The 26,625-nt window shown below is 44.2% G+C and overlaps 1 protein-coding gene across 4 annotated transcripts in view; it reads right to left on the reverse strand.

The window, feature by feature from the left end:
• The window catches only part of LOC135512567 (single-stranded DNA-binding protein 3-like), a 32,507-nt gene that overhangs the window by 2,297 nt on the left and 3,585 nt on the right, over positions 1-26,625 (reverse strand). For 2 of the 4 annotated variants that reach the window (XM_064934719.1, XM_064934718.1), the window contains exons 5-14: positions 18,801-18,890; positions 2,860-2,934; positions 2,225-2,287; positions 1,930-2,067; positions 1,587-1,651; positions 1,457-1,505; positions 1,009-1,044; positions 756-810; positions 516-580; positions 93-171 (exon numbers count right to left, since the gene is read on the reverse strand). In XM_064934719.1, coding sequence (XP_064790791.1) covers positions 93-171; positions 516-580; positions 756-810; positions 1,009-1,044; positions 1,457-1,505; positions 1,587-1,651; positions 1,930-2,067; positions 2,225-2,287; positions 2,860-2,934; positions 18,801-18,890 — 715 coding nt within the window. The remainder of the gene's footprint in view (positions 1-92; positions 172-515; positions 581-755; positions 811-1,008; positions 1,045-1,456; positions 1,506-1,586; positions 1,652-1,929; positions 2,068-2,224; positions 2,288-2,859; positions 2,935-18,800; positions 18,891-26,625) is intronic. The other 2 variants (XM_064934721.1, XM_064934720.1) reach the window with 1 other exon arrangement.

Raw genomic sequence — 26,625 nt, forward strand, 5'->3', positions numbered from 1 at the left:
AGTCAATACTGTTATTCCCTAAACCAAATCCCAAATTGAGACTTGCAGCTCCGGGGTTGTTGTGTTGTAAAAGTGGCGGAGTAGAGTGTTACCTAGCGATCCATTCATGTGGTGTGGCTCCATGCCCGCCATGGCGCCTAGGGGCCCGTCAGAGCCGGGGCCCATAGGGAACTGCAGCATAGGAGACACAAGCACTGTCTTAGTACACATGTCAACAGGACAAGCACCACTATCAAACGAGGCTGGGCCAGGGAGAAACAGTGTGCATCCCAAATGGCACCCTGTTCCCTACATAATGCACTACTTCTTACCAGCACCCCCCCCCCAAGGCTCAGGTCAAAAGTAGGGCACCATGTAGAGAATAGGGTGCCATTTGGGATGCAGCACAGTTTCATTATGGAGGACGAGAAAACTCGGAAAGATATGACTGGAAGAAACATCTGGCGATGAAGAAACAGGAAACAACGTGACTGCAACAGATGTGAGGAGAGGGCTGGGGCGAGAAGGAGACTCACATTTGATCGGTTGCCAGGTCCAGTGTTGATCATAGTGTAGAGATTGTCCCCAGAGTTGTTAGAGTCTGAAAAGTGGTTCATACACAAATCAATCCAGATTATGATGATGATCAATAGACGAGTGTACGTGAGGTAAATGAGAACAGCCAAAGATGGCAAACAGTCATTGAAGACTAAGGTTATTTGCCAAGACATTTTGACATGCATTCCTGTTCCTCTGTGAAGATTTGGTGTACCTACCAGCAGGGCTGGGCATAACGGGGGTTCCAGGGGGTCCCCCTCCACCAGAACCTCCCTTTAGAGTGGCAGGAGAACACAAAACTATTACAATTCAACAGGAAACCACAACACCGGCAATGCAGCTGTATCAGGTCAGATTCTACTGTTGAAAGACAATACTACAATAGTGGCTTCAAATGGGTGAAATATAAACACTGCCGTAATGGCCAGTGTGTGCGTTTGTGTGTGAGAGCTCATCGGAGAGTGTGCTTACCCCGTACGCTCCAGGAGAAGGTGATGAGTAAGGCATCTGAATCAATCACAACAGAAACATTACTGCCCAGGAACAGGGATTTATGTACTCGCCTCTCAAAACATCACCATTCATCGTTTTAGCATCATCCTATCATCGTCAGTATCGACGGGGTGTGTCCCAAGTGTCCTTATTCTCCACGTAGTGCACTACTTTTGAACAGAGTCAAAGGGGCCCCTGGGCGAAAGTAGTACGCCAGAAAGGGAATATGGCGTAATTTAGGATGTAGCCTGGGATACATAATACTACAATTACATCCAGAACTTGGTAATGCATTGGGCCTCCAGAGCTCTTACTGAGAGAGGACGGACACAGACCGGTGCAATCTGAGCCGATAACATCATGGTGTGTGTGTGTGTGTGTGTGTGTGTGTGTGTGTGTGTGTGTCTAAAGTGGAAATTGGACTCACAGAGTTGCCATTGTTCGGATTGGGCCACGGCCGTCCAGCACCTGGGCCCCTGCAATACAGCGAGAGAAACCAGTTAGATATCAACACACACTGTGGATGTATAATGTATTAAGATGGAGAGGAGGCTCACATGTTCACTCCTGGCATCCCGGGGCCCATAGAGTTGTGTGGAGGCCGCATCCCACCACCAAAGTTCTGCAATGACAACCAAGAGTCAGACTACCATACATAACCAAAGGGGGGGGCGTTTGAAAGACATGGTTCATGGGGAGGGTGTCTGTAATCAACAACTTGGAATCCAAGGAGACTGACTGGATGGGTGATGTTGCACAGGCAGTTTGAAAAAACAAATGGGCTAGTCTGAAAGACTACAAGCAAACTGTTGAGAAATACTAGCTGCTCGTAAATGTGTGTGTAACAGTGCAAGTCTGACAAAAATAATAGAATTGAGGCATATCAGTAGTGTGGTCTACCTGGGGTCCTGGCCCCATAGGGCCCATGCCTCGAGGGCCACTCATTCTCTGCATCGGTCCCAAGTTAGGATTGCCTTGTGGTCGTGTGTGGTCCATGTTTTGGAGCATGGGATGGGGGCCAGGGCCACCGCCAGGAGGCTACAAGGAAGAAGAGGGATGGGTAAACACACGTCAAATAAAACAACGACAAGACATGCTATCAAACAGCAACTCATACTGAAGTAAGGCTCTTTTGTTAAACTGATGGTAGTACTGTAGTGGTGGTGGAGAATTATGGGTACAGTAGTTTGTTTACCTGGTTGCCCATCCTGATAAGGGGACCTCGCGGGCCTCCAGCGACACGTAGGTTCATGAAAGACTAAACCGCAATACATTTATCAGCGTTTCCTTCACAACAACAATTACACTGAACAGCCATGCATTTTTCCCCCTCACTGATTTTCCAGACGAAGGAATACGTTTCACTTTCAATAGAACATAATAGCCTAGTTTTTACCCTATGCAAATACGCAACACAAGAACTAGCTACACAAAATGGCGCTCCTGCGTAGCTGTATCGTGTTACAAATAGGCTATGAGAGTACGCAGAACGGGCCTTTTTACGTAGCTAATTGCATGGGTTATAAATGAGGCTTAATGGTACAGTTTCCGATAACATATTTTAAAACAAGTGTGATTATGCACTGCCGCCAAAAGCATCAAGTCAAAGGACATAGAGGGTACAGACATACATCAAGTGGGCATGGGTGGGGTGAAATGACCGTAGTCTTCCCAATATGAAAGCATATAAAGAAACAGGAGTGCCAACGGAGAGCCGTAGTGTCCCAAATTTACACCCCATTTCCTAGATCGTGGACAACGTTTGACCTGGGCCCTGGTCAAATGTAGTGTACTATAATCATTTGGGACATCCTGAGAGAGCAGCGGTACCTGGCTGTGGGGTCCCATCATAGTGTTAGGGGGAGGAGGCTGGGGGTGAGGAGAGCCTTGGGGACCAGGTGGACCCTGTGGCGTCACAGAGAAAAAGTGACAGAGGGAGGGAGAAAGAAGCAGAGAAAGGAGGGTTACTGAGCGGAGGAGAGTGCAAGAGGGTGGTGGGCAAATGCCTAAAAGCTGTGCTTAGGCAAGAGGGTTGGGTGTATCCGTTGATCATTCTCTCCTTCCAGGCACAGTAATAGAGTGTGAAAAAAAGAGACGGTGCAAGTGAGAGAGGATGTGTGCTAGCCAGAACAGCAGCCAGCTTGTGATCACTGGCAATTTACCCTATCTGCCAATTACCACCGAATCAATTAAGCCCGGTTTTACAGCAGCTGCCCCAAACACTGTCACTATGGAGCTAATGACAGGGTTGTCTAATTAACACCACTTGCATATTCGAAGGACTGACAAAGAGAGAGCTGTCCGTGTGTGTGCCTGCAGCGTTTCCCCTAAGGTGTTTTTCAGCAGCGGGGGTTTACAGAACGACTGAGGTCACTCCTGGTGACTTTAAAAAGACATTCTACTCCTAAATGCATGGACCTGTTGACACCATCTGAATAGAACTGATGCGCGCCACTGCGCTGCAGGGAGCTGAGGAGCAAGCGGTGGCTGTGCGCTCGTGGCTCTCATACGTGCCACTGCTCGCTCGGTTTGCTACAAGCATAAGCCCCATTTCTACTTGCCCAGAGTCAGATGAATTCATGGATACCATTTTTATGTCTCTGCATACCGTTTGAAGGATGTTTCTAATTAGCGCTAGCGCAATAGCTAATTGGCATTAGCGCAATGACTGGAAGTATACAGGAACAGCTAGCATGCTAGCAAAAGTATTAATTTGAAAGTATTCACACCTCTTGTCTTTTTCCACATTGTGTTGTGTTAGACTGAATTGAAAATGGATACAATTTTGATTTTTTTGGTCACTGGGGTACACACAACACAATGTCAAAGTGGAATTGTGTCCAAATTTTTACCAATTAATAATGAAAAAGCTGAAATGTCAATAATTATTCAACCCCTTTGTTATGGCAAGCCTAAATAAGTTCAGGAGTAAAAAAAAATGTGCTTAACAAGTCACATAAGTTTGTGACTACCCTCCCACTGTCTTCCGAATTCTCTCTTTGCTCTTGTTTTCCTCAATAAGATGTAGGTGGGCGGAGCCGGGAAGGTCGTCAGCGACATGGCACACACCTGGGCCTGGGAGTGTCCTGGGATAAACAGACCTCTTCCCCATTCATTCATTGTGGAGACTCTCCATGCAAACACACTTATAGATTTTGGTTGTGGTCATTTTGTTTGTTTGCGTTGGAACCTTTCAACATCTCTCATTATCACATTTATGCATGCAACCACTTACTTACACACACAATTGTTAATTGTATTTAGTTTACTTCAGTTGATAAATATTTTGTTACGAACTTCAAGCCAATTCGTGACAAGTGGGGGCTCATCCGGGATCTTGAAATTAGTGTTGAACTCTAGGTGCTTTAACTTTTGTTACAGCTTTTGAGTTGTAGTGTTTGCCTTTGTTTGGTAAACTTGCCACTGCGGTGGATAGTTGGTTGTGTGCTGCGTTGGATAAAGTATATTGGTTAGTTTCCAGGACCCTGCCGAGGCTGGAGACTCTTGCTCTACTCGCTGTTGGGATATCGGTCTGAGGTGACTATAATCGGCTGTGTACCTCAGTGGGAGATTTGGGTAGGGTAGTGAAACTTGCTACCCGGAGCTATAGCCTTTTTCCCCTGTTAGGCTTAGCGATGTGTTTCACTTTGGAATACGTTGGGCATGGTTATTTTTTTTATTTTTGTGTTGCGTCTGGACGGCGCAGTTGTCTCGGGGGGGGGGGGCATATCCATGGCTTGGGAATCTGCCAGCGTACTGAGGGTGGTTTATTTCCTTGCCAGCGGACTACAGTGCGTAATAACCCACCGCAAATCTGCACGAAGACTATGGTTGAGATTTTGTAGATTTTGGGGAAACTCCATATCATCTCTATTCTGTGGTGCCCAGTGTGATTGTTACTTCTCTGGTTGTGGTCTGGTGTGCTCAGCAGAGGGGAAAAGCGAGATCTTCTTGTGACTACGTAGACAAGTTCATTCGCTTTCCGTCAGAGGAACTGTTAGAAATATGTACTAAAGAACAGCTGTTGAAGATTGCTGAACACGACAAGGTTGAAATTAGTGAGAAGTGTCAATCTATTAGGTTAAGATGATGGAGTGTTATTCTTGAAGTTACCACTGGGGCAGCGTCTGCTGAGGACTCGCCATCTCCCGGTAACATTACAATAGCCACGCCATCCGTTAGTCCTAGTCTTCTTTTTGAACAGCAGAAATAACTGCTTCTGTTACAGCTAGAGCATGATCGTGTAAAGTATGAAAAAGAATTGGCATTTTAAACAGGATTTGGAGCATGCTAAAATCAAGCTGCGACTGGAGCTGGTTAGGGAATATAAAGCTCTCAAGGGAGAGTTTGCTCTGGGAAGGTGACCCAGATTTACCTAGGAACTTAGTTGTTGCCTAAATTTAATGAGAAGGACCCTGAGACATTCTTTGTTGGAGCGTGTTGCTGACGCTAGGAGTTGGCTTGATTCTGACCGCACTTTGTTGCAGTGTGTGTTGACTGGTAAAGCGCAGGGCACATATTCAGCTCTTAGTGTAGCTGACAGTGTCAGTTATGTTAAAGTTAAAATGGCTGTGTTACAGATTTACGAATTGGTTCCTGAGGTTTACCGCCAACGAATTAGAACTTTAAAAAGGTATAAACGGACTCATGTTGAGTTTGCGCGACTACTGTCTTCAGTTTAATCGCCGATGTTCCGCCTCTGCAGTTATGACTTTCCAAAGGTAGTGTGATTCTATTATGCTAGATCAATTTAAGGACACAATCCCTGATCGTATAGCCATGTACATTAACGAAATGTAAAGACTGTCGCTGAAGCTGCGGTTTTGGCGGACTAGTATGTTTTGACTCCCAAGTGTCTTTGCAGAGCCCAGTATTGAGTGAGTGGGGGCTTTCGGAGAGTTTTGGGCCTTGCTCAATGAGATACTCTGCTTCATGGGCAGTTTCATTCAACTAGGGTTGAGCCTGACCCCTGTGGTAAAGCTGACTTTGGTCAAGAGTCACTACTGTCAAGATTCAGGTAATTGGAAAAACTAATGTCTGGTTCTCGGGGCTAAGGGTAAAATCAGTACTTGCGCTTACATTAAATCTAAGCCTACGGCATTAGCAGCACCTGTCCCACATCAGTTCACTTCTGACACATTGTCTCATGCACAGGGGACTGGTGAAAGGTGAGGTTGTTGTGGGGGTGCATTCTTTGTGGCCTATTGAGGGTATCAACGTTATCATTGGGAATAACTTGGCTGGTGAGCGTGTATGGCCTGTCGTGTTTCCATATCTAGTGGCTTCTGCTAAGCAGTCATTTGTAGGGATTCCTGATGAGTGCTCAGTTTCCCCAGAGGTGTTCTGTGTGTGCAGTGATGCGTTCTATGAGCCGTGGCGACTGGTCACTGTACCGGCTAACGAGAATGGCACAAAGAAATCTGTCACTGCTTTCCCTGTTATCCCGTTATCTGTACCCCTCTCTGATCTAATCAAGGAGCAACAGGCTGACCCAACAATAGAAAGAGTTGTGACCAAATTGTGCCTGTGGAACAGTTGGGAGAGGTCGCCCACGGCTATTTTCTCCAAGAGGATGTCCTGATGAGAAAGTGGGTGTCTCATGGTAGTTTTTTTCTGGGGGAGGCGATTAGTCAGGTTGTTGTACCAGTTAAGCTTCGTTAGTTGGTGTTGAAACTTCCCACAACGACATTGCTGGACATATGGGTGAGGAAAACCTACAATTGCATATTAATACATTTCTTTTGGCCTAGGTTAAAGAAGGATGTTTCTGAGTTCATCAAAACTTGTCACAACTGTCAATTAACTGGTAAACCTAATCAAACTAAGCTGTTACCACTTTCCTATACCTGTACTCAGCCAACCTTTTGAGTATCTGATTGACTGTTGGGCCTCTGCCTTGTTCTAAAAATGAAAGTCATTTCACCCCCTCCACACTATGACAAAGCAAAAACATTTTTAATTGCCACATTTAATGTATATATACACACACAAACACAAAGAGAGAGAAATTACATTTCACAGTTGAGGTCAAGTTTATACACCTTAGCCAAATACATTTAAACTCAGTTTTTCACAATTCCTGATATTTAATCCAAGTCAAACTTCCTCGTCTTAGGTCAGTTAGGATCACCACTTTATTTTAATGTGAAATGTCAAGAGGGATTTATTTCAGCTTTTATTTCATCACATTCCCAGTGGGTCAGATGTTTACATGCACTCAATTAGTATTTGGTAGCAATGCCTGGTTTAACTTGGGTGAAATGTATCAGGTAGCCTTCCACCAAGCTTCCCACAATAAGTTGGGTGGATTTTGGTCCATTCCTCCTGACAGAGCTGGTGTAACTGAGTCAGGTTTGTAGGCTTCCTTGCTCTCACACGCTTTTTCAGTTCTGCCCACATAGTTTCTATAGGATTGAGGTCAGGACTTTGTGATAGCCACTCCAAACCTTGACTTGTTGTCCTTAAGCCATCTTGCCACAACTTTGGAAGTATGCTTGGGGTCATTGTCCATTTGAAAGACCCATTTACAACCAAGCTTTAACTTCCTTACTGATGTCTTGAGATGTTTCTTCAATATATCCACAAATTTTCCTTTCATCTATTTTGTGAAGTGCACTAATCCCATGGAGATGTTTTTGTCCCCATGTGCAGTTACAAACCATAGTCTGGCTTTATGGCAGTTTTGGAGCAGTGGCTTCTTCCTTGCTGAACGGCCTTAAAAAGGTTGTTGATATAGGACTCGTTTTACTGTGGATATAGATACTTTTGTACATGTGTCCTCCAGCATCTTCAAGGTCCTTTGCTGCCGTTCTGGGATTGATTTGAACGTACTTTGGTGCGGCTGCGTTGTCCCATGGTGTTTATACTTGCGTACTATTGTTTGTACAGATGAACATTGTACCTTCAAGCATTTGGAAGTTGTTCCCAAGGATGAACCAGACTTGGTCTACAATATTGAGGTCTTGGCTGATTTATTTGATTTTCACATTAGGTCAAGCAAAGAGGCACTGAGCTGGAAGGTAGGCATTGAAATACATCCACAGGTACACCTCCAATTGACTCAAAATGTCAATTATCATATCAGAAGCTTCTAAACCATGACATTTTCTGGAATTTTCCAAGCTGTTTAAAAGGCACAGTCAACAGTATATGTAATCTTCTGACCCACTGGAATTGTGATATTGAAATTGTCTGTAAACAACTGTTGGAAAAAATTACTTGTCATGCACGTAGTTGATGTTCTACTGGACTTGCCAAAACTATAGATTAACACATTTCTAGAGTGTTTGAAAAACAAGTTAATGACTCCAACCTAACTGTACATAAAAGTATTCAGACTCTTTACTTTGTTGAAGCTCCTTTGGCAGTGATTACAGCCTTGTCTTCTTGGGTATGATGCTACAACCTTGGCACACCTGTATTTGGAGTTTCTCCCATTGTTCTCTGCAGATCCTCAAGTTGTCAGGTTGGATGGGGAGCATTGCTGCACAGCTATTTTCAGTTCTCTCGGGTTCAGATCCGGGCTACAGCTGGGCCACTCAAGGACATTGAGACTTGAGTCCCGAAACCACTTCTGCATTGCCTTGGCTGTGTGCTTAGGGCTGTTGTCCAGTTGGAAGGAACCTTGGACCAAGTCTGAGGTCCTGAGCAGGTTTTCGTCAAGGATGCCTCTATAATTTAAGTCATTCATCTTCACCTTGATCCTGACTAGTCTCACAGTCCCTGAAAAACATCCCCACAACATGATGCTACCACCACCGTGCTTCACTGTAAGGATGATGCCAGGTGTCTTCCAGATGTGACGCTTGGCATTCAGGCCAAAGAGTTCAATCTTGTTTCTCATGGTCAGAGTCCTTTAGGTGCCTTTTAGCAAACTCCAAGCGGGCTGTCATGTGCCTTATTGAAGAGTGGCTTCAGTCTAGCCAGTCTACCATAGAGGCCTGATTGGTGGAGCGCTGCAGCGATGGTTGGCCTTCTGGAAGGTTCTCCCATCTCCACTGAGGAGCTTTGGCAATTTGTTAGTGACCATCAGGTTCTTGGTCACCTCCCTGACCAAGGCCCTTCTCCCCGATTGCGCATTTGACCAGGCAGCCAGCTCTAGAAGCCAGCTCCTTCCATTTAAGAATGGAGGCCACTGTTCTTGGGGACCTTCAATGCTGCAGAAATGTGTTGGTACCCTTCCCCAGTTCTGTGCCTCGACAGTCTGAGCTCTACAGACAATTCCTTTGACCTCATGGCTTGGTTTTGTTCTGACATCTACTGTGGAACCTTTATATAGACAGGTGTGCGCCTTTCCAAATCATGTCCAATCAATTTAATGTACCACAGATTCCAATCAACTTGTAGAAACAAAGATGATCCATGGAAACAGGATGGACTGGAGCTCAATTTCGAGTCTCATATCAAAGGGGCTGAGAATACCTATGTACATAAGGCACCAGTTCACTTTAATTTTTAAAAATATACAAACCTTTTTGTTTTATCATTACGGAGTAGTGTGTAGATTGAAGACATTTTTATTTAATTAATTTTAGAATAAGGCTGTAACGTAAATGTAGGAAAAGGGAAGGGGTCTGAATACATTTCCGAATGCACAATATATATTCTGGGAGTGGCGGCAATGTTTTAGCAGTGGAGCGAAAATGGGGGGGGGGGGGAATGCTTGTGTGCTTTGGCTCTCAACCACACCATGCTACATAGAATTGCTTCTCAATAAATATCTGACTAAATTCCTATACACAACATACCTGCCAGTATATACTGCTGAAAGGTCCAATGCAGCCCTTTCTTATTATCATCATGTTCACAATATTACTTCAACCGCACTGTGGAAATAATATATAGAAGACAAAGGAAAATCACATTGTACTACACTGGGCCTTTAAAGAAAAAGAAGTGGATGCTTTGACTTATACTACAGCGCTACAGAATAATACTGCATGGAATGTTGAAGTAAAATCCTCCACTGCTGCCAAGAGTTCATTCTCATGAGATATTGATCAACGGCAAGCGGTGCAGCACCTTTAAAATGTCTCGATTAAGGGCCAGGCCCAACCACGCCTCCACGTTTCACTACAGTACACTGGAGTGGGTAGTCAGACAACAGCACTACACGGGACACGTCCCAAATGGCACCCTATAGAGTAAGTGCACTACTTTTCACCAGGGCCCATAGGGCTTGGTCAAAAGTAGAGCACTTTGTAGGGTGCCACTTGGGATGAAGACAGGCACAGAGACGAGACGCAGCCTACGGACCACAGCAGAGCAGAAGTAGCGCGTCATTGACACACGCAGAGCTTTAACACATCCTGATAAGCCCAGCCAAGTTCACAGGTACGAATGTGGAATGCACATCAGCAGGGCGGTAGAACAGGTGAGAGACAGAGCAGATGCCAGCGTGAGGAGCAGTTGTGCAATAGTGTGTTCCATGCATGCACATACAGGCTAAATTCTTCACTTGAGAATCACACATACAGTAAATTAACCCTATATTGACGACAAAGGAGTTCTGCAGAAATTGAAGTCAGTTTTTCATGCTGGCGGATCCCAAGTTAGGATTCAGCCCATAGAGCAGTGGTAAACAACCTGTGAGACAGCTCGTTGTCCACACATTCCCCCCATAACATGATAAAGATTTGTTGGTCCTCAAAGGAAAGGGTTGGGATATATATCTATATCTATATATATATATATATATCTATATATATATATATATATATATCTATATATATATATATATATATATATATATATTGCTCAAAAAAATAAAGGGAACACTTAAACAACACAATGTAATTCCAAGTCAATCACACTTCTGTGAAATCAAACTGTCCACTTAGGAAGCAACACTGATTGACAAATGTCACATGCTGTTGTGCAAATGGAATAAACAACAGGTGGAAATTAAAGGTAATTAGCAAGACACCCCCAATAAAGGAGTGGTTCTGCAGGTGGTGACCACAGACCACTTCTCAGTTCCTATGCTTCCTGGCTGATGTTTTGGTCACTTTTGAATGCTGGCGGTGCTTTCACTCTAGTGGTAGCATGAGACTGAGTCTACAACCCACACAAGTGGCTCAGGTAGCGCAGCTCATCTAGGATGGCACATCAATGCGAGCTGTGGCAAGAAGGTTTGCTGTGTCTGTCAGCGTAGTGTCCAGAGCATGGAGGCGCTACCAGGAGACAGGCCAGTACATCAGGAGACGTGGAGGAGGCCGTAGGAGGGCAACAACCCAGCAGCAGGACCGCTACCTCCGCCTTTGTGCAAGGAGGAGCAGGAGGAGCACTGCCAGAGCCCTGCAAAATGACCTCCAGCAGGCCACAAATGTGCATATGTCTGCTCAAACGGTCAGAAACAGACTCCATGAGGGTGAGGGTGGTGAGGGTTGTGCTTACAGCCCAACACCGTGCAGGACGTTTGGCATTTGCCAGAGAACACCAAGATTGGCAAATTCGCCACTGGCGCCCTGTGCTCTTCACAGATGAAAGCAGGTTCACACTGAGCACATGTGACAGAGTCTGGAGACACCGTGGAGAACATTCTGCTGCCTGCAACATCCTCCAGCATGACCGGTTTGGCAGTGGGTCAGTCATGGTGTGGGGTGGCCATTAGGTACCGAGATGAGATCCTCAGACCCCTTGTGAGACCATATGCTGGTGTGGTTGGCCCTTGGTTCCTCCTAATGCAAGACAATGCTAGACCTCATGTGGCTGGAGTGTCAGCATTTCCTGCAAGAGGAAGGCATTGATGCTATGGACTGGCCCGCCCGTTCCCCAGACCTGAATCCAATTGAGCACATCTGACTGTCCAGGAGTTGGCGGATGCTTTAGTCCAGGTCTGGGAGGAGATCCCTCAGGAGACCATCCTCCACCTCATCAGGAGCATGCCCAGGCATTGTAGGGGGATCATACAGGCACGTGGAGGCCACACACACTACTGAGCCTCATTTTGACTTGTTTTAAGGACATTACATCAAAGTTGTATCAGCCTGTAGTGTGGTTTTCCAATTTAATTTTGAGTGTGACTCCATATCCAGACCTCCATCGGTTGATAAATTTGATTTCCATTGATCATTTGTGTGATTCTGTTGTCAGCACATTCAACTATGTAAAGGAAAATAAAAGTAAGTATTTCATTCATTCAGATCTAGGATGTGTTATTTTAGTGTTACCTTTATTTTTTTGAGCAGTATACACATATATACAGTGCGGAGAACAAGTATTTGATAACCTGCAAAATCAGCAGTGTTTCCTACTTACAAAGCATGTAGATGTCTGTCATTTTTATCATAGGTACACTTCAACTGTGAGAGACGGAATCTAAAACAAAAATCAAGAAAATCACATTATGATTTTTAAGTAACAATTTGCATTTTATTGCATGACATAAGTATTTGATCACCTACCGACCAGTAAGAATTCTGGCTCTCACAGACCTGTTCGTTTTTCTTTAAGAAGACTCATTACCTGTATTAACTGCACCTGTTTGAACTCGTTACCTGTATAAAAGACACCTGTCCCCACACAATCAAACAGACTCCAACCTCTCCACAATGGCCAAGACCAGGGAGCTGTGTAAGGACATTAGGGATAAAATTGTAGAACTGCACAAGGCTGGGATGGGCTACAGGACAATAGGCAAGCAGCTTGGTGAGAAGGCAACAACTGTTGGCACAATTATTAGAAAATGGAAGAAGTTCAAGATGACGGTCAATCCCCCTCGGTCTGGGGCTCCATGCAAGATCTCACCTCATGGGGCATCAATGATCATGAGGAAGGTGAGGGATCAGCCCAGAACTACACGGCAGGACCTGGTCAATGACCTGAAGAGAGCTGGGACCACAGTCTCAAAGAAAACCATTAGTAACACACTACGCCGTCATGGATTAAAATCCAGCAGCGCACGCAAGGTCCCCCTGCTCAAGCCAGCGCATGTCCAGGCCCATCTGAAGTTTGCCAATGACCATCTGGATGATCCAGAGGAGGAATGGGAGAAGGTCATGTGGTCTGATGAGACAAAAATAGAGCTTTTTGGTCTAAACTCCACTCACCGGTTTTGGAGGAAGAAGGATGAGTACAACCCCAAGAACACCATCCCAACCGTGAAGCATGGTGGTGGAAACATTCTTTGGGGATGTTTTTCTGCAAAGGAGACAGGACGACTGCACCATATTGAGGGGAGGATGGATGGGGCCATGTATCGCGAGATCTTGGCCAACAACCTCCTTCCCTCAGTAAGAGCATTGAAGATGGGTCGTGGCTGGGTCTTCCAGCATGACAACGACCCGAAACACACAGCCAGGGCAACTAAGGAGTGGCTCCTTAAGAAGCATCTCAAGGTCCTGGAGTGGCCTAGCCAGTCTCCAGACCTGAACCCATTAGAAAATCTTTGGAGGGAGCTGAAAGTCCGTATTGCCCAGCGACAGCCCCGAAACCTGAAGGATCTGGAGAAGGTCTGTATGGAGGAGTGGGCCAAAATCCCTGCTGCAGTGTGTGCAAACCTGGTCAAGAACTACAGGAAACATATGATCTCTGTACCAAATATTAAGTTCTGCTTTTCTGATGTATCAAATACTTATATCATGCAATAAATGCAAATTAATTACTTCAAAAATCATACAATGTGATTATCTGGATTTTTGTTTCAGATTCCGTCTCTCACAGTTGAAGTGGACCTATGATAAAAATGACAGACATCTACATGCTTTGTAAGTAGGAAAACCTGCAAAATCGGCAGTGTATCAAATACTTGTTCTCCCCACTGTATATACACACACACGGCAAAAAAAGAAACAGCCCATTTTCAGGACCGTGTCTTTCAAAGATAATTCGTAAAAATCTAAATAACGTCACAGATCTTCATTGTAAAGGGTTTAAAACGCTTTCCCTGAACCGTAAACAATTAATGAACATGCACCTGTGGAATGGTCATTAAGACACTAACAGCTTACAGACGGTAGGCAATTGAGGTCACAGTTATGAAAACTTAGGACACACACACACGAGGCCTTTCTACTGACTGAAAAACACCAAAAGAAAGATGTCCAGGGTCCCCGATCATCGGTGTGAACGTGCCTTAGGCATGCTGCAAGGAAGCACGAGGACTGCAGATGTGGCCAGGGAAATAAATTACAACGTCCATACTGTGAGATGCCTAAGAGAGCACTACAGGGAGACAGAACGGACAGCTGATCGTCCTCGCAGTGGCAGACCACGTAACAGCTGCACAGGGTCGGTACTTCAGATCATCACACCTGCGGGACAGGTACAGGATGGCAACAACAACTGCCCGAGTTACACCAGGAACGAACAATCCCTCCATCAATGCTCAGACTGTCCGCAATAGGCTAAGAGAGGCTGGACTGAGGGCTTGTAGGCCTGTTGTAAGGCAGGTCCTCACCAGACATCACCGGCATCAACGTTGCCTATGGGCACAAACCCACCGTCGTTGGACCAGACAGGACTGGCAAAAAGTGCTCTTCACTGACGAGTCGCAGTTTTGTCTCACCAGGGGTGATGTTCAGATTTGCGTTTGAGCGTTACACCGAGGCCCGTATTCTGGAGCGGGATCGATTTGGAGGTTGGGTGTCCGTCATGGGAAGGGAAGGTGTGTCACAGCATCATTGGACTGAGCTTGTTGTCATTGCAGGCAATCTCAACACTGTGCGTTACTGGGAAGACATCTTCCTCCCTCATGTGGTACCCTTCCTGCAGGCTCATCACGACATGACCCTCCAGCATGACAATGCCACCAGTCATACTGCTCGTTCTGTGTGTGATTTCCTACAAGACAATAATGGCAGTGCTCTGCCATGGCCAGCGAGGAGCCCGGATCTCAATCCCATTGAGCACGTCTGGGAATTGTTGGAGAGTAAGGTGAGGGCCAGGGCCATTCCCCCCAGAAATGTCCAGGAACTTGCAGGTACCTTGGTGTAAGAGTGGGGTAACATCTCACAGCAAGAACTGGCAAGTCTGGTGCAGTAAATGAGGAGGAGATGCACTGCAGTACTTAAAGCTGGTGGCCACACCAGATACTGTTACTTTAGACTTTGACCCCACCTTTGTTCAGGGACACATTATTCCAATTTTGTTAGTCACATGTCTGTTGAACTTGTTCAGTTTATGTATCAGGTTGTTGAATCTTATGTTCAGACATATTTACACATGTTATGTTTGCTGAAAATAAACGCAGTTGACAGTGAGAGGACATTTCTTTTTCGCTGGGCACATACTGCATGTGGAAACCCCTTAAAATTAGTGGATTTGGCTATTTCAGCCACACACGTTGCCGTCAGGTGTATAAAATTGTGCTCACAGCTATGCTATCACCATAGACCAACATTGTTGGTAGAATGGCCTTACTGAACAACTCAGTGACTTGCAACATGGCAGTGCCAAAGGATGCCACCTTTCCAACAAGTCAGTTATTCACATTTCTGCCCTGCTGGAGCTGCCCCGATCAACTGCATGTGCTGTTGTGAAGTGGAGACGTATATGAGCAACAACGGCTCAGCCACGAAGTGGTAGGCCACAAGCTCGCCGATTGCTGAAGCGCATAAAAATCTGTCCTCTGTTGCACTTACTACAGAGTTCCAAACTTCCTCTAGAAGCAAAGTCTGCACAAGAACAGTTTGTCGGGAGCTTAATGAAAATTTGTTTCCATGGCCAAGCAGCCACACCATGCGCAACACCAAGCGTCGGCTGGAGTGGTGTAAAGCCCGCTGCAATCGGAGCAGTGGAAACACGTTCTCTGGAGTGCTGAATCACGTGTCACCATCTGGCAGTCCAACGGCTGAATCTGGGTTAGGCAAATGCCAGGAGAACGCCACCTGCCCCAATGCATAGTGCCAACTATAAGGTTTGGTGGAGGTTGAATAATGGTATGGGGCTGTTTTTCATGGTTCGGGCTCGGCCCCTCAGTTCCAGTGAAGGGAAATGTTAAAGCTACAGCATATAGCATTCTAGATTATTCTGTGCTTCCAAATTTGTGGCAAGAGTTTGGGGAAGGCCCTTTTCAGTTTCAGCCAGCTAATCTTTATATTTTAAATTTAGCCAACTAAAATCTATTTGCTAGCTAACAAGGTAGAACTGTTGAATTATTATAAAACACACCCTTCTGTAGTGGTGTAAAGTACTTATGTAAAAAAAGTTGTTTTGACAACTTCTAAGTCACTACATTTCTAAAGAAAAAGTACTTTTTACTTAATTTATCCAGATACCCAAAAGTACTCGCTACATTTAGAATGCTTAGTATGACAGAACATTTATCTATTCACACACTTATCAAGATAACATCCCTGGTCGTTTCGACTGCCTCCAATCTGGCGGCTGAGTCACTAAGTGTTGGAGCATGCCCATGGCTATCTGTAAAGATAATTAAAAAACAGTAATATTGTGCCATTTGGTTTTCTTAATATAAGCTATTATAAAATATTTAAACTTTTGATACTTAAGTTGATTTCAGATACTTTGACTTTTACGCAAGTAGTATTTTACTGGGTGACTCACTTTGAGTCATTTTCTATGAAGGTATTTTTACTTTTACTCAAGTACTTTTTCCACCACTGCCCTTCTGTCAGTCTCCAACTGTTTGAACATAATGCTAGCCTGTCCACTTTGTTATGTCGAAATCAAGCAACTTATTTCTCAGAATGATAAGTAGCCAATTAACTATATACAGTGCATTCGGAAAGTATTCAGAGCCCTTGACTGTTTCCACATTTTGTTAGGTTAAAGTATTCTGTATTCTAAAAATGTGCCCCCCCCTTATCCACACACACAATACCCCATAATGACAAAGCATAAACAGGTTGTTAGAAATGTTAATTTTAGTAAAAATAGAAAACAAATATCACATGCAGACCTTTACCTCAGTACTTTGTTGAAATCACCTTAGGCAGCAATTACAGCCTTGAGTCTTCTTGGGTATGACGCTATATGCTTGGCACACCTGTATTTGGGGAGTTTCTTCCATTCTCCGCAGATCCTCTCAGGCTGTTCGGTTGGATTGGGAGCGTCGCTGCACAGCTATTTTCAGGTCTCTCCAGGGATGTTCGATCAGGTTCAAGTCCGGGCCACTCAAGAACATCGAGACTTGTCCCGAAGCCACTGCTGCATTGTCTTGGATGTGTGCTTAGGGTCATTGTCCTGTTGGAAGGTGAACCTTGGCCCTAGTATGAAGTTCTGAGTGCTCTAGAGCAGGTTTTTAATCAAGGATCTCTGTACTTTGCGACGTTCATCTTTACCTCAATCCTGACGAGCCTACCAGTCCCTGCCGTTGAAATACATCCCCACAGTATGATGCTGCCATACCCATGCTTCACCATAGGGATAGTGCCAGGTTCTCCAGACGTGACGCTTGGCATTCAGGCCAAAGAGTTCAATCATAGTTTTATCAGACCACAGAATCTTGTTTCTCATGGTCAGTACTTTAGGTGCCTTTTGGCAAACTCCAAGCGGGCTGTCATGTGCCTTTTACTGAGGAGTAGCTTCCATCTAGCCACTACCATAAAGGCCTGATTAGTAGACTGCCGTAGAGATTGTTGTCCTTCTGGAAAGTTCTCCCATCTCCACAGAGGAACTCTGGAGCTCTGTCAGTGATCATCCGGTTCTTGGTCACCTCTCTGACCAAGCCTCTTCTCCCATGATTGCTCAGTTTGGCCAGCTCTAGGAAGAGTCTTGGTGGTTCCAAACTTATTCCATTTAAGAATGATGGAGGCTACTGTGTTCTTGGGGAACCTTCAGTGCTGCAGACATTTGTTGGTACCCTTCCCCACACCTGTGCCTCGACACAGTCCTGTCTCGGAGCTCTACAGATCATTCCTTCGATCTCATGGCTTGGTTTTTGCTCTGACATGCACTGTCAACTGTAGGACCTTATATAGACCGGTGTGTGCCTTTCCAAATCAATTGAATTTACCACAGGTGGACTCCAATCAAGTTGTAGAAACATCAAGGATGATCAATGGAAAGATGCACCAGAGCACAATTTCGAGTCTCATAGCAAAGGGTCTGAATAATTATGTAAACAAGGTATTTCTGCTTTTTATAAATTTGCATTCTAAAAAAAACAACTTTTCACTGTCATTGTGGGTTGTGTATATTGATGATTTTTTTATTTGATCCATTTTCGAAGGCTGTAATGTAACAAAATGTGGAAAGGGGTCCGAATACTTTCCGAAATCACGGTAATTGTGTTCCATGTGTAATGGCACATTTATAAAAACAAACTAGACAGCTAGTAGAAGTCTGTTTAAAATGCTGCTAGCAGTACATGGTACGATATTCTGGAAAATGAATGCTCAGTTTCAATGTTCATCGAAAGTCCGTTTTAGTAGTCAGCTCGCATTGAGGAGTTGAGACACAAAAAGGGTATCATTAGAGAGATTAACCTCGATTACAGTAAAATAATGTCTCACTGTGTTTCAGTGTCCATATGATATTCTGTTGGACCAAACCGCAAATAGCAAGTTGAAATCATTTGTCAGAGAGTACAAAGTGATCTCTCGTCTTCGCTGTGAATTGCAGGGGTAGGGGCTTGGTGTGTGTGTGTGTGTAAATGAGAAGGTGCGCACAGCCTACAGTCACTGCACAGAAGGAGCCGAGACTAAAAAGACAACGAGAACAATTGGACAAAAACGCTCAAATGGGATTTTTTTTTTTTTTTTAAAGACACTTGATGCAAACTTAATTAGATATATCACCCAACCCGAGAACCACTGCCATAGAGTGTAGATGGAGGTGTGTGTGTGTGAGAGTAGGAGGAGACTGACCTGGAAGAATCCCGGGGGCATGGGTCCACCGGGCATCCCCTCTCCAGGGGGCATCCCCCCCATCACTGGACTGGGGGCTGCAGCCGCACTCTGTAAAGTTAAGACAATAGAGTTAGAGGGGTTAGAACTGAGATAAGGATATTTTGTCCGTGTAGGGTTGCAAAGGTAGGGTGTTTGTGTAAACTTGAGGTATACCAGTAAACTACCAGAAATTTGGTAACTTTCATGATTTGGGAGAAATTTATCTGAGGAAATCTAGTGTCACTTTTGGGTACTTCAGATTATCACAGGTGTCTAATTATCTCTGGCCCTTATCACATAATATGCAAAATAGAATTTCAAATAATGACAAATCTGTAAAACATTATCCTAAATATAAACCATCAACTTGGTAGTCACGATTGGTGTTTAATACAAGAGTTTCAGCATGAAATATCCTTTATTTTTTCTGACAGTAAAATAAATTGTCAAGGTCTTTGTTCATGTTTTTGTGCCAAACTGGTGGCAGTTTTGAAAAAGTCAATAGTTGGAAGTGTTGCAGAGTTAATTGAAAATAATGTCAGTTTCTCAGATGCTTTTTTTTTTTTTTTTTTTTTTTTGGGAAAATTCTCGACCCATATGATTAATCCACTAGAAACTCACGGACAATATGGACAGAAATCAAATATTTTATTTCTTAAAAGCTATTCAAATATAAAATCACCTAATTTACCATAGATTGATGGTTACTTTGGTAAATTACCACTAGCTCTGCATATTGATCGTTCAAGTTTCTCATTGACTGGTTGGCTCTATGAGCACTTTAAAGTTTAGAAAACCGATCAACATGTGATATTACGCAAAATGTCAGGAGTCAAACCTTTAAAACAATTTGCATAGACAGAATGATAAACATGATTTCTTAGTCAAAGACTAGGCTTAATCTGTGTCCATGAAACTGGCCGTTACAAGTATCACACACACACACACACACCACAGACAGTACAAGCCTCTCAAGTTTGACCGGTGTGGAATCTAACTGCACAGCCAAACGTGCTGATCCAGCTAGTGTCCAGTAGATTTGATAGGAATCTGTGATATTCATTTCAAAGTGCTTATACACAGCAAGGTCTCACTGCTAGGCCATTTCCTGTCCCAACCACAGCCATAATTCACTAATGTGCCATTTGCTTTGGTCGCACGCTTGTAATTGACCGTTTTTTTGTTTTTTTTGTAGAAGCATTTCAGCAGAGGCTAATGCCTACATTGCACACTGGTATTAGCATCTGGCATCAAAGGCTAGTTATGATAGGTGGCTTGTGAGAGCATGGAGTAATCACAAGTAGGGTAACGGGATATAAAGTACCACCATCATAAACACACAAGTCACACACACACACACCTTACCATCTCACCTCCCTGCACTCTCTTAAGTGCTCAACCTCCACAGACAACACTAGTGGATATAACCGTACACACTCGCAGTCCCTGGTATATCGACTGACTGCACCCCTTCCTAATTATATCTGAGCCGGGTCCTGCAGGTCCACTGTGAAATACCACAGTAGGGGGAGAAGTGAGGCCAGAAGGACCCATCCAGCCCAGTCGTACCTGGAACACACTAACAGAGTTAGCTACATTCAGGAGGCATCCTTCAACCCTAGGACACCTGGGGGGGTGTCACAAAGAAGGATCAATGAACCAACTTGCTTGAATGTTCAGAAATAACTTCACATTTCTAAGATGATATTGCTAAAAAAAAAATGGGACTGTATTGATTTGACCCATATTCAAATGTAGATTTGTTAAATGACCCAGAAACAATGTATTTGTTTATCTAAGTTAGCTGGCTAACATGATCCTGCTTTGTAGGATGGGTCATAAGCTATTCACTGGGAACCAAACGGAAGAAAATTGACTAAAAACGGAATGGAGAGACTAACCTAAAACAAAAACGGTCATGGGAAATGCTGGGTTTGGTTGCTAAATGTTTTGCAACAGCGCACCCTAATGAGAACAACCCTGCCTTGAGCCTACAGGAGGCAGACCTGCCAACCCTGTCCAACTTTTTAGAGTACCAGACACGCGCGGCAAAGTGGAGATTCAACTCACGCGCATAGCACGCACCGAATTGGGGTTCACCCCCTCCCGTGCTCGGGCTGTTTGTGACTCGGATTGCAATTATAAGAAATGTACCAAATTAAGTCTATAGCTTGGAATACTTTCATTCTTGACAGCATTCCATTTACACACACGGTCAGTCACCAACAAGATCTAATTAGAACACACAGAAGGGCCTTTATTAGAGTTTTTTTTTTTTTTTACATTTAAACATAAGTTGAGATACAAACGTCTTAGCCACGATACATAAAAACTATTACTCTGATATTATGGAAACAAATGTTTGAAGCAGATCAGTATCAAATAGGTTATCCATAATAAAAACAAAAAAAAGCTATGATAGTAAACAGTGGGTGAGATCCAATCTTCTGGAGACCTTCAAAATGTTCAGGAAATCATTTCCTAGACCGATTTGCCTGTTAGCTAGCATATTTAGCACTTTAGAGCCCACTGAATGTCCAGCGTATGTTCGCTAACGTTAGCTTGAAACAATTAGTGTTAACCTTTCCACAACACACAGTCAACGGGATTGGTCCTCGTTTACATACAGCTGAAAGGTGGGCAAACTCAGCATCACAACAAACAGGAGGGGCAGACAGGTGTAGCGTCGAATAATGATGTATTAATCTCCATGTCTGTTGATAAACTCCGTACAAGTCTGTGTGTTGCAGCTCGAGAATCAGGATGTTAGATTTACTCCGTTGATACATTTTTAAAATTCAAATGTTAATTTATTTAAAAAAAACAAAAACAGGCCCTATTCATTTTGCATACTTTTAACTCGGATCTCTTACTTTCGAACGTGGACAGAGAATTGCGTAGTTGCGTGCAGGTCTGCAGAGGCTTATAGGTAAATGTCTCTCTGGGAGACTAGTATGGTTGTCATAAAATATAGTGTGATCATTAAATCGAATTTATTTATACAGCCCTTCTTAGATCAGCTGATATCACGAAGTGCTGTGCAGAAACCCAGCCTAAAACCCCAAACAGCAAGCAATGCAGGTGTAGAAGCACGGTGGCTAGGAAAAACTCCCTAGAAAGGCCATAACCTAGGAAGAAACCTAGAGGAACCAGGCTATGAGGGGTGGCCAGTCCTCTTCTGGCTGTGCCAGGTGGAGATTATAACAGAACATGGCCAAGATGTTCAAATGTTCATAAATTACCAGCATGGTCAAATAATAAGTGGGCGTCAGGTAGCTGTGGAGGGATATTAGCACGTTGACACGTCATGGACTATGGGGATGTTAGTGTTGCGCCTAAGAATGATCTGTTACTTCAAAATGGTAACAATCATATGTATGTTCTAAAACAAGTCTACATTGCTCTTGTACCTTAACACATGAACTGTAAGCTCTCAAATGCACTAGTGTGCATGGAAAGTCTCCAGGAATGTTCCTTTTCTGTTACTAGAGTCCACTGCGGTGCATATTCAACTGTAGCTCTGTGTCCCCCACCAAATGGCACCATATACCCTATGGTCCCTTGTGAAAAGTAGTGCACTCTAAAGGGAATAGTGTGCCATTTGTTATGAAGCCACTGTTCTGCTGCGGGAGACACAGACTCCCAGATGCGTTGGTACAGGATGGGGCAGATGTCAGACTCTGCTGCCTGGGGGGCAGCTGAGTGGGGTGGTGTGGGGGCCCAACTCTAAACCTCCCCTGGGGGGGGGGGCGCTTCTTTTTGACAGACTAGATCCACCCCCCTGGTTGTGTGTGTGTGTGTGTGTGTGTGTGTGTTGTAGGTCACAGCAGCTGTTGTCTCTATACAGAGACAGACAGAAAGTGGGGGAGAGAGGAGAAATAAAATAGGAAAGTGTTTGATTAAGGTAGCTCTGAGAAGGTAAAGACAGAAAGGGACAAGGGGGATTCAGTACTGCTCGGAGAAAAGGGGACAGGCCAGAGAGGCCACACTAAACTAACTGGCCATGTTCTGACCTGGGCCATATGCATCAAGCGTCTCGGAGTGCCGATTTAGGACCACCTGTCTTTTACGTCACAACGAATAAGACTTCATGGACAGTGATATCTCGAAGACGCTTGATACATACATACGGGCCCTGGACTGCTTTACCATCTCACGTCATCCACCTGAACCAAGCTATAAAAAAGTAAGCCTGGGCCTAAGCTAGTCGATCTTCAACCATCCACAAACTCCATAAAAATTGCTGTTTTCATAGCAGTCTCCTTGTCCCTGATGGTGAAAGGTCTGACAGTAAGACCCAGAGAAGAGAACTCAAGCTCTCTACCACTCCCCATCCCCCCTTTCACATATTCTCTCTGCTCCTCCCTTGGTTGCCAGGCATATGCCACAGTGGCCACTCCCCTTTTCTAGTCTGTCCCTCAGCTCCCTGACAGCCATCAATCAGCTGCTGACACCATGGCGACGGAGCCCCTGGGGAGCTTCCCATCCAACCAGGCGTGAATACGCCAGGGAGGAAGGGCCCTGCGCTTTACGAGCCGTGATGCATCGCTGCTTCCCTGCTTCCCTGCTAGCAGCCCAGCCAGCCACCTCCCCCCACCCAAAGCCCACAGAGACAAAGACAGCGCTGGGACTACTGGCCATGGAGGGAGAAAGATAGATAAACCCTAGGCCTACTGTACGTAAACACAGAGAAGAGAAAGGAGAAAGCCCGGGCCGACGCAAACAAAGAGAGCACTGAGCTCACATATATGTATTAGCCTAAGATGAACACAGACAGAACAAACATCGATTCACAGGGATCCCATCTCCAAATGGGATCCCATGTTTGATGAACAGGACCTTTATTTGAATCTCAATTTCTCTGTAGACAATTACACATGATCTAAAACAGAGGGTGGATAGGGCCCTGTGTCAGTTTGACCAGATAGATCACCTGTTAAATGGTTATAACGAGGTTTGACCGTGTAAAACAAATATCTAAAATTACCTTCGGAGATATGCTAAGTTGCAGTCAAAACAGCTCAAAAGTCAGTCAGTGGTATGAATACTTAGTAAAACTAATACAGATACCAGTTACCCTCAAATGTACACGGTACTGTATTGGTGTTTTATTTGACTGAAAATGTGATATACAGTGAGCTGCAGAAGTATTGGGACAGTGACACATTTGGTTTGGCTCTGTACTCCAGCACTTTGGAATTGAAATGACTAGGAGGTTGTCATCTTTAATTTGAGGGTATTTTCGTCCATATCGGGTGAACTGTTTAGAAATTACAGTACTTCTTGTACTAATATATTAGGTTAGCATGTCTTGGGGGTATGATATTTGTGCATCCAACTTTCTCACTCATTATCCATAATCATGCTGGCATCCACATTAATGTAGAAATGTTTAGAATTCCATTTACCATTCATTTCTATTGGGCACGAAAATAATCTGAAACCAAACGTAGTCATTGCGTGCTATTGAATATGGGACCAAATAATAACGTTTATTAAAAAGTTAAGTGAATGTCCTAATACTTTTGGTCCCCTAAAATGGGATTACAGCACTTTTAAAATACATGGTCCCCCCCATTTTAGGGGAACAAAAAGTAAAGACAAATCCACTTATGTTTATTTATTTAAAAAAAAAGTTATGTATATGGTCCCATATTCATAGCACGCAATGACTACGTTTGGTGTTTTCAGTTGTTGCCCTGTCCCCTTCTCTGCGATTTTAATTCTAATGGAATCCGGAAATAAACAAGACCTTGTCCTCAAACATTTACATCAGAAGGTGCAATGTTATGGGCAAAGCAACAAAACATCCACAAATTACATATTTTTCTTGATCAAATAACATGGGAACAACCACTTTTTGTGCCGCATTAAATTTACCATCCATACAAAACAGTTAATGTAAATTACTGTATTGTACATAGGCTAGTCATCTAGGTTTGGTACCTTTAGACTTTGCATCACCATGAAGAAAAAGTGATTGAGACATCAAGTGGTTTGTGATGATTTGATATGTGGCTCAGTTGGTACAGTAGAGCTTAGCGCTCACAACGCTAGGGTTGAGTGTTCCATTCCCACGGGGGGACCAGTATACACTCACTAGTGTAAGTTGCCCTGGATCAAAGCATATGCTAAAATGCAAACGCAATGAATATACCATTTCAGGTTACACAAAAATAAGTTGCATTTGCAAAGTATTTCAGGAAATTGGAAAACATACGCAAGTATTTTTTTATGCTCCACAAGTATTAGATTCACTGTTTTGTACAGATAATTATCAGACTCAAGTTACAAATGCTGGTTAAAACACTCAAATACAAATATACGGAACAAAAATAAAACGCAACATGGAGCCAGCACTTTACATGAGCTGAAATAAAAAGATCCCAGAAATGTTCCATATGCACAAAAAGCCTATTTCTCTCAACTTTTGTGCACACATTTCTTTATGCTCACGAACAGGGATGTGTCTCCTTTTCCAAGATAATCCATCCAACTGACAGGTGTGGCATATCAAGAAACTGATTAAATAGCATGATCATTACACAGGTGCACCTTATACTGGGGACAATAAAAGGCCACTCAAATGTGCAGTTGTCACACTACAATATCAGATGTCTCAAACTGAGGCATGCTGACTGCTGGAATGTCCACCAGAGATGTTGACAGATAATTGAATATGAATCTCTACCATAAGCCGCCTTCAATGTCATTTTAGAGATTTCAGGAGCATGTCGAACTGGCCTCACAACCGCAGACCATGTGTAATGATGCCAGCCCAGGACCTCCACATCCGGCTAACGGGGTGCTGAGGAGTATTTCTGTCTACAATAAAGCCCTTTGTGGGCCTGGCTCCCTATTGGGTGGGTCTATGCCCTCCCAGGCTGACCCATGGCTATGCTCTTGCCCAGTAATATTAAATCCATAGACTAGGGCCTAATTAATGTCAATTGACTTATTCCTGACATGAACTGTAACTCAGTAAAATATTTTGAAATTGTTGCATGTTGTGTTTATATATTTCTTCAGTATACATTTAGTTTAAACGTTCACACAAAAGTAGCACACTGGGCCTTCACTAGTCCTATATTAGCAGACTGATGTAGATGTCTCCAGCACAGGCTTGGGAGAGACACGGGCTAGTAATACACTGCTCAAAAAAATAAAGGGAACACTAAAATAACATCCTAGATCTGAATTAAATATTCTTATTAAATACTTTTTTTCTTTACATAGTTGAATGTGCTGACAACAAAATCACAGTCCAAATGAGGCTCAGTTGTGTGTGGCCTCCACGTGCCTGTATGACCTCCCTACAACGCCTGGGCATGCTCCTGATGAGGTGGTGGATGGTCTCCTGAGGGATCTCCTCCCAGACCTGGACTAAAGCATCTGCCAACTCCTGGACAGTCTGTGGTGCAACGTGGCGGTGGATGGAGTGAGACATGATGTCCCAGATGTGCTCAATTGGATTCAGGTCTGGGGAACGGGCGGGCCAGTCCATAGCATCAATGCCTTCCTCTTGCATGAGCTGCTGACACACTCCAGCCACATAAGGTCTAGCATTGTCTTGCATTAGGAGTAACCAAGGGCCAACCACACCAGCATATGGTCTCACAAGGGGTCTGAGGATCTCATCTCGGTACCTAATGGCAGTCAGGCTACCTCTGTCGAGCACATGGAGGGCTGTGCGGCCCCCCAAAGAAATGCCACCCCACACCATGACTGACCCACCGCCAAACCGGTCATGCTGGAGGATGTTGCAGACAGCAAAACGTTCTCCACGGTGTCTCCAGACTGTCAC

The sequence above is a fragment of the Oncorhynchus masou genome, chromosome 24 (genome assembly GCF_036934945.1).
Source record: "Oncorhynchus masou masou isolate Uvic2021 chromosome 24, UVic_Omas_1.1, whole genome shotgun sequence".
NCBI lineage: Eukaryota > Metazoa > Chordata > Actinopteri > Salmoniformes > Salmonidae > Oncorhynchus > Oncorhynchus masou.